The following is a 9,334-nucleotide window of genomic DNA, read 5'->3' as shown; positions in this document are numbered from 1 at the left end:
CTCAAGATACAATAAAAATAAATTATCCAATAAAAAAATAAAGAGCCCAAAATGTTGATAATAAACTCAAGCTGAACATGAGCTTAGTGTCTACTATTTTGGTTCTATATATCTTTACTAGACTAACCAGGCTTTCCAACCTTTTTGCTCCAAAATAAAATATGTTTTGAAACTTTCTTTTATTCGCTAGATTTGATTGTTTTCCGTTTTTTTAGTTACGCCTTTGGATGTTTTTTGTTTGTTGCAAATCAATAAGAAAAAGTGCAAATGAAATCAACTTCATAAACAGGTCTATTTTGGTTTCTGAACATAAAAAAGTTTTTTTTCTGATACGTCGAGCTGTACAAAACAAAGTTAGATTATTTGTTTTTCTTTCACACAAAAGTTGTTTTCCTAATTTCTTTTTACCTTAATATTTTGTATAGAACTTGGTTTATGTTTTGATTGAAAACGTGGTTTCGTGGAGCCCTAGTGACAAATCAAACATTGTTTTGGTGGCAACTTGCTCTGAAGTGGGATTGGAATGCTTTGTTTTCATTGGCCTTTGCTAAGTCGCGGCTTTGCTCAGAATCCTTGAATCGATTTCGTTTAATCGACTTTCTCTCAATTTGTTGCTGATTACTTTAACCAACTTGTTAGAACATTGTTGGCTTACAAATTCAAGAAGAAGTTTTACCGTTGCAAGATTTTCATTTGAAACTAGATCTTCAAGAAGTTCTTGAGGAAGTTGTTGTAAATTAATCAACTCTAAGAGATCAGGAAAATCGTCTACTCGATTTTCTTCATCATACTTAGTCCATGTCAGCATAGCTTTGTAAAAAGAAGTTTCTTCAATCACGTTACCATCTTGCATCAGTAGAAAAGCTTCCAAGTCATTTTTGGTAAAGGTTTTAAACTCTTCACTGATTAGTTAGATTAGTTAGAACCTCAATATTTTGTATAGAACTTAGTTTATGTTTTAATTGAAAACGTGGTTTCGTAGAGCCCTAGTGACAAATCAAACATTGTTTAGGTGGCATTGTTTAATCGAAAAGGCAGATTTATATCGATTTAAAAAGAACAGACATTTTACAAAAGAAACAGGCTTTACAAAATAGGAACAAACAAACAAAAAACCTAAAATGCATATTAAAAAGCTCAAGAAATAATCAAAATAAATTATCCAATCAAAAAATAAAGATCCAGGCTGTAGACACAAAATTCATCCTTAACTAAAGTTTAGTATCTAGCCCAGGGGTTCTCAACTGTGGCCCTCGGCCTCCCAAGGGGGCACATAGCGTTCTCATGGGGGCCACAATAAAAGGCTTCATTAATGAATTGTAACATGTATTAATTGACAGAAACGTAGAATTGTGATACAAAAAGCACTCGTAGCCTGTAGGTGTTAGTATCGTAAAGCTAGCTAAAAGCATGTTTTTTCATGGTAGGCTATGTTCTATCTCACTGCATGTTGCATCATCTTTTGTGATTGTAATGAGGTAAAAATCATTTAATCACTCGTTAACTGTTTTCATTGATTTCGTTTCGATCGCTGTTCTTTAAACAAACACATTTTTATTTCACTCAAGCGGGCCACGGTCTTTTAGAGCAACAGTCTGGGGGGCCAGGGCTCAGAAAAGGTTGAGAACCACTGATCTAGCCTATATTTTGGGCTTTTTATCGTTTGATTAAATTAACTAGGCGTTTTAACTAATTCGTTCCAAAATAAATTGCAGGTAGGCTGCGTATATGCCTACGTTATAAAACTTACTTTCATTTCCTAGATTTGATGATATCCAGAGATGTACGTAAGCTATACGCCGTGGACTTGCGGCGTAGACTTTATGTTTACGCTAACGCTTACGGCCACATTTTTTGGATAGTTGTCGCTTGAGGCTACGCCGTAAAGTTTTCGTGGTTTTTTAGCGTATAGCGTCAACGTATACTTTTTAATGTCTTTTTTTCGCTACAACACGCCAATACCTTCCAGCGCTGCAGTTGAAAGAATGTTTTCAATGGGAAAAGACATATTGAAACCAAAACGCAGCAAAATGTCAAATGAACACTTTCAGATGCTTGTGTTTCTTCGTGGAAATTCAAAATAAAACTTGTTTGTTTTGAGTGATTTATACCGTGTGAAAGTTTGGCACCTAGCAAACAAAATTAGTTTACGCTAGTGTATGCGCTGACGCCGCCAACTTTTTTTTACAAGTTACGTTGACGCATACGGCGTATGGTTTTTCGAACGTTTACGTTTACGCTGACGGCGTCAACATTTTTTGCATACGCGCATATCACTGATGATATCACGCTTCTGCTGCAGTTGCGCCTTTGGATGCTTTTTCTTTTATGCAAATAGAAATAAGTTGGCCTAGCCTAGGAAACTAGTTCAAAATAAATAAACTTCTCAATTCTCTTTGATTTCTGACTTGACATCAATAAAAGAAAAGTCTCTCTTGATAGGCTACGTCGAGCTGTGCAAAATCAAAATATTTGTTTTTCTTTTACACAAAATTTGAAATTTTGATTTACTTTTGCCTTAATATTTTGTATAATACAGAACTTAGTTTATGTTTTGATTGAAAATGTCGCTTCGTAGAGTCCTATAGTGACAAATCAAACATTGTACATAGGTAACAGCGTGTTATGAAGTTATATTGGGATACCGTACCGTAGGCTACTTTGTCTTCCGTGGCCTTTCGTAAGACACGCTTGTGTCCTTTTAGTGATGCAATGCAGGCAGGTTCGACCTGGTCTACAAATAACAGCAGCTGAGCAACTATAAAACCGCAATTATTACAACAGGACAACCATTCCAACGGACATTTGTATGAAAGACCTAATTGTGAAGGATTATAGAAGTTACTAGTAGTTAGGGTTAAGCCTTAACATTTTCAGTGCAATGGTAGGTGTCCCATAAGAGACTTCACATCAAAAACCGTATTTGCAGGTGGCCTAAATCATTGGCTTTTCAACTTGGTTTTGAGTTTAGTAGGACATAGTCTAAAGTTTGAAAGATATTAACTGATGGCACGAAATAAGAATCGATTCCAAGAATAAGTAGGCTAGTCGTTCCAGTAGATGTTACTGTACATCATTGCTAAGCTAAACATTGGTTGTCTGTTGAAATGAATAAAAGTGTAATAAAACAGTAGGCTAAGTAGTCTATTTATCATAGATTACACAAGCAGGCTATGTATCTTCGGTAAAGTTTCGTTGTGCTATATAGGCTATCAAAGACAAAGTTATTACAAGCAAAGACAAATGTGCACACTTTTTACAATTTTTTTGGTACCGTACTTTGGTGCGCCATTTTCGCATTATTGCTTAGCAACGAATGTGATGTTTGAATTACCAATTCAAAAAAATAGCAATTGTTATGTTTTTTGGAAGGGTCAACATGTGCTTGACAGAAGGAACATACGTTAAATTTACGCATTAGGCTGTGGGATCCATCGTAAAATTGGCCTGTCAAGAAACAGAGCACAAAAATAAATATATGAAAACAAAATATCAGTGGTAGTCTTATAAAAACAAAGTTGTTTCGTCAAAATAAAACTAATAGAAGAAAAAGAAATTTTTCCTAAAAACTAACTTTTTTTTAAAAAGTTATCAAAATAAGAGAAAGAAAAAAAACTTTTATTTCATCTGTTGCGAGAATAGCACAATACAGTTCAGTTCAGTTGTTTTTATTTCTGACCATCACAGCAAAAACAATACACGTCAACATAGCAAAGGTCGAGAAAAAGGTAGAAGCGACAAATTGCAAAAGTTAAAACGTGCTTGTAACTAAAGTAAGTTATTGAGTTGAAAGAAATACAATTATAAACAATGCGAATAAAACAGTACCATAGCAATCTAGATACCAGACAGGAAGCAGAAAAATACTAGGCCTATATCAGTCATCGAGTCAGCTGCTTCCCTGTTCTTAATTTCAAATGTCAAGCATCGGCAAATTGATTTTCAGTTATTTTTCCAGTTTCCCTTTTGTTACTTGGCCGTTTATACATGTCCCACGCCAGCAATAAAAAATAAAATTCAAAAGAAATCAGAAAAGTAGCCTAACAAGTTTCTAGAACATTTTACTTGAAAATCTTCAAAGCTACCTAAGTAGGAAAGGAAAACAAATGACTACTACGTAAATAGAAAATATTTTAAAATTTAAGAATAGCCTGATTTTTTCATTTCAATCTGTAGCCTACTTATGGCCTATTTTAAGTTTTCAACATTAGACAAAGCAAAATATGTTGACCTATCAGGGGCGATTTAACCGACCAGTAGCCTAATCAACTTAGATAAAGCAAAGAAGATAGTTGGATGATGTTGAAAGAGGAAATGAACAGAATATACTGCGTATCAGAGCAGTCCTTAAAATGTGTTGCTCAAGCGCAAACCGCGAGAGTCGAACCAGCACCGCTTGATCTTGAAGCTTCTTCGCTCACGAAGCCACGCGCTAACCAATTGAGCTATGGGAGCGGACAAATCGGAGTTCATGATGTGATGAAGTAAGCCTAGTAGCCCTACCCCCACCAACAGTAGCACTTTCAAGGTGGCACTTTGTCAAGTAGCCTACCCCTTCCAAAAAAAAACAATTAAAAACTTGCGATTTTTCTGTGTTTTACAAAGTTTTCTCGATTTTTTTCCTCGCGTATCAAGTCTTCTTGACCGCATAGCGCATGGGTGTTCTCAGCAGTAGGTTATATGTTGAGGATAGATCTTTTTGTGTCCCTTAAAAATTGAAAAAAATATTATAGTAATTCGAAGTATAAACACTTAATATTAGCTTAACTTAACTTTATGGCCTAAAGAATGGTGGAGCCACCGGGAACGGATTTTTGGCTTATAGTGGTTCGATGGCTTAGTCACCTCAGTGGTTACTGGTTAGTGTGTCCGCCTCTGAATCGATAGACATGAATCGATACCATGTCGGGTCATTACAAAGACTGTTTAAAGAGGTACCCAATCTTATTCCTGCTTGGCACTCAGCAATGGAATGGATTTGGATAATAATGTAGCCTACTCAGTTGCGCCTCTATTCGACTGCATTGATACTGTCTGGCTTGTAAAGCGCTGAGTAGCAACGCATATCTGCAATGGATACAGTCCTACATAAAAACAAAACACGCATAATATATTTCACTGAAAGAGTATGCAACAAAAGACTATACAATAATAATAATAATTTATTTGCATCAGACAAAGCTGTCCATATCCAAAACAAAACAACAAAATAATACACAAACTGCAACTGCAAATGCAAATGCACAAATACAAACTTTGTCAAGAAATTTTTCTGTGGTCTGAAAAAAAAAAGATTTAAAACTTAACTTTACTACCATTAATAATTGATGATAATAAATGGCATAAAATTTGGGAGCAAAGTAATGGGAACGCCTGGTCAATGTAATCAACAATAAAGTGCCTAAATATAAGCCTACGTACTGTACTAAACTCATGTTTAGCAAACGTTTCGAAAACTTGACTGTTTTCAAATATAGCCTACATAGGCTATAAAAGCACTGAAGATAAAAATAGTAAAGTGTTTGAAACGTTTGCTGAACATGAGTTTAGCAGCCTATAACTACATTTTGGGCTTTTTGTTTTTGAATGGCATGAATTTTTCTCCTGACAATTTACTTCATTAGCCTACCAAGATTTTCGCCATAGTTACTGAACAATATGTTTTATTTGTCACAATCAGCGTAACAATTATATTGGGGAAATGTTTCATGAAAAATGAAGTTTGAGTTAAGAAAATATGATGCTACAGTGCGAATATTGCAGATAAATCGTTATTCGCTTTCAAATCTTTAGAGTACATTATTTTTCAGAAATTTAGATTATATATTCGTTTTGCATATTCAAATTATGATTAAAACTTAAAGCAAGCTACACTGTCAAACGATTTCCTTATGGCAGTGGCACACGCCAGCACCATGCAGCAAGATCACGCAAGAAGACATAATGGGTCATTTGATTCTGTTGGTAGCAACACAGACAGCAATGAAAGTGACACACGGTTTCAGGGGAAGATGAAGAGAAGGCATTCGTTTTGGAGCGTTGTGCCACTTAACAGGCTAATGAAAGATGGAGCATGGGGTAAGGTGGATAACCTATCTATAAAAGGGGGAGCTACAAATAGGCTACTAGCAGGGACTTTGAGAGGATAATTTGGGTCTGGAACTAATGAGACTCTCGGTCCCCAAATACAGACACTTAAAAATTACCATCATATTCAACGAATACAAGGTGATTTTTTCATGTTCCTGGCCCCTTAAAATGGCTACGGCCCCCTAAAATCATCCGGGCCAAGGTCTAAAACTACTCAATTAACCCCTATCAACGGTAGCCTACTAGCTACAAGTAGACTAAATGATTTTAATGTAGATTAGATTTAAAATGTATTTAAATCTAAAAAGTAGGATACAAATAGGCTAAGGAGTAAGATAGGCCACTAGTAAAGAAGGACTAAAAGGTGGTCAACGCTCAGCGTTTTTATTTCGCTTGAATCGGGGTACAGATTCGCTTTTGTGATCAACACATAAAATGCAATAGGATCTTTTGATGATCCTTCTTTTAGGTGAAACAGGCTGTCAAGGGTTTACTTAGATAGTACTAACTATATTTGATTTAAATCGCTCTGCTTTGCTTTTTGCTTGGCATTGAGCACTTTTTGTAGTACTGCATTAACAGTTTTCTTTGTGTAAAGTGCAATAGGTTAACTTATCGATACCGTATATCAAATTATTGCAGTAGGCTACAGCCGACGAGTTTTGTTTGTATTGTTTTGTGGTACTGCGTTCTGTTAAAACATCGTTTATTTATCTTTTGATGTGGGATATAAAAGTAATAAGGGGCTGACATCGGAAAAAACACCAATGAAAACATGACCCCAGATGTCGTCGTTGTCATGTGAGCCTCTGGGGCCGAGGTTCTATCCTTTTACCACCCAAGATTTACGATGTTCCCGTACTAAGCTAGAAGGCTATACTAGAGAGCCCCCCAGACGTGAAACCAAGGGCGTATCCACGTGGGGACATGGAGAAGATATTGCGCCTTCAAAATGTTATCTTGCTCTCGCAAAAAAGGGCTATTTAATGTTATTACAACGTTTTAATCATATGTATTGATTTTGATTTCATTTGGTTGAATCTTCATCTTCGGACTGGGAAAGCTTCTTGCAGAGCTTAATCCTGGCAAGCATCCTAATTTATGCCAACTCTTGCGTTGCAGTGGTTGAATAGTATAATAGTTCACCATGACTAATTATCCTTAAAAATTTGCAGGGTCAATGGCCAGTCAAGGAAGAGCCAGCAGTGCTACTGGAATGACCTGCAAATCACTTGAGAAATCAGGAAAACTGATTTTTACTATCTTTTTCGTAATTGCGGTTATCATTGGAATAGTTTTATTGGTTGAAGTAAGTGAAGTTCTTTAATCCACAGCCAAAGCTATAGCCAGTACAAAATTTCAGGAAGTACGAATAAGCATTATTGCATATGTCAGTGAGCCAGGCGAAACTTGATGAAGGCGAAGCACCCGGAGGAGGTCTGGAGGGGAGCCTCTCCCAGAAAATTTTGCAAAAAACATCTAAAAAATGCGCATTCTGAGAGTACCTTCACTCCAAATCAACAATAAAACTCTGTCAAATGATGCTATAACAGAGAGTGCAATGCTTATTTAAGATATTTCGGGGAGAAATTTCCCCTTTTGCCCCCTTTGACTACGCCCCTGTCTACAGCACACAATTGCAAGTCTTGTCATTAGGCTTCATCTCTTGAGTGTTTTGGTAATTAGAAAAACAAGTTTTTGGTAAACTATATCGCATAGACCAGGCCTGGCCAACCCGCGGCTCGCGAGCCGCATGTGGCTCTTTGCCCGGTATTATGCGGCTCTTTCGTTCATATTGTATTTGTGTTTTTTAGGAATTAGCAACAAGAAAACATAGAGACTTAGCTTTATTGCCGAAAAATGCCCAAGAAAACATGATCTTATCCTTTTGCTATGCCACCAGACAGCACCATTTTACAGGAATATTTATACCTACATTTTTGTTGAAAATGCTCTCAGAATGCACCAAATTCAAAGTAATTTTTCAAAAATTTCTGGGGGAGGTCCCCCAGACCCCCACCGCTAGGTGTCACCTTTGGCAAAGACGCCGTCAACCCCCCCCCCCCCCCCTTTCTAAATTCCTGGCTACGCTACTGCCAATGTGTATGATGTGGCTCTTTGCGGTTAACACAGTAAGAAATGAGGCTCCTAGTCTTTAACTGGTTGGCCACCCCTGGCATAGGCTATCAGGACACCTGACCAAATAGCCACTGCTGTGTGCACTGTGCAGGCCGCAGGGTCCTCAACACTTTGTGAGATTGCACAATGCACAGTGTGTTTCATTGATCATGATCACTTGGATCTGTATCGTTGTTGTAGGCAAGCTGGGTTATGATGTCCAGTTTGACGTTTGTGATGTCTTCAACATTTAGCTGCAAAATGGTCAGTCATTTAGGCTACTTACGTTTGTTCTGATGCGGACAAAAATGCAATTTGGTTAGACACGTTGTTTTGAAAATGCCTTTTGAGAAAATAGAAAAAACTTTCGTTTGCTCCGTAAAGTTGAAACCCGTGATTTGGCTTGAAAGAAAATTTTAGAGGGGCAAAAGTAACTGTTGGGAGGGCATATATTGTAATGTTTGAAATAACGAGTTTGTTTAAAAATATACCATAGCTACTGAATGCATCCAAACAGTTATGAAACATCGTTGCAAACACATTATTATTAAACATGCAAACACATTATTATTAAAGCGTTGTAATAGTAACCTATTAAATAGGCTACATATTATTTTGGGGTGCACTTACTCCCCCAAGTAGCTACGTCCCTAAAAGGAACTGTACAAAACATACACATTTGCTGACATCTTGTGCTGTACTTTGCAGCTGGTGCTTTTGCCTATTCTTTCTGACATTGAAACGACAAAGGCTGCTACAGCAACACAAGGCCCAGGGGGATGAAGCCAGTTGATTCCAACCACCATTTCAGAAATGGCTTGCACGCTGAAGATAGATTAGTATGCATAACCAAGCGCAGAAAATTAATACCGGTTGAATCACACTACCGAACTGTCCACCAGCTCGATGCAATCTACAAAAGCTTGGCAGCATATTGACTCTACGGTTGCGTTTGTTGTTTGATAAGAATAATAGATTTGATAGAACATTGTAGCCTACTACTATTTTCGTGCAGTAGCCTAACCTAAATGATAGGCATGTATATTGTATATGAGTTATTTTTGACGCTGAAGACTGTAACGAAATCAATGATGTGCAATAAATTATTTTAAAGTAAAACTTCCTG

The 9,334-nt window shown here is 36.9% G+C and overlaps 1 protein-coding gene across 1 annotated transcript; it reads left to right on the top strand.

The window, feature by feature from the left end:
• The first annotated feature begins 5,737 nt into the window (after nucleotides 1–5,737).
• Nucleotides 5,738–9,302, top strand: LOC145777724 (uncharacterized). The gene is made up of 3 exons (XM_082589163.1): nucleotides 5,738–6,078; nucleotides 7,266–7,399; nucleotides 8,917–9,302. Exons 1-3 carry the CDS (start codon nucleotides 5,892–5,894, stop codon nucleotides 8,989–8,991), a joined length of 396 nt encoding a protein of 131 aa, XP_082445289.1. The 5' UTR covers nucleotides 5,738–5,891; the 3' UTR covers nucleotides 8,992–9,302.
• The last annotated feature ends 32 nt before the right edge of the window (nucleotides 9,303–9,334 follow it).

The sequence above is a fragment of the Aplidium turbinatum genome, chromosome 9, assembly GCF_918807975.1.
Source record: "Aplidium turbinatum chromosome 9, kaAplTurb1.1, whole genome shotgun sequence".
NCBI classification, from domain to species: domain Eukaryota; kingdom Metazoa; phylum Chordata; class Ascidiacea; order Aplousobranchia; family Polyclinidae; genus Aplidium; species Aplidium turbinatum.
The sequence above is the reverse complement of the archived record's forward strand: the minus strand, read 5'-3'. Positions and strand labels throughout refer to the sequence as shown.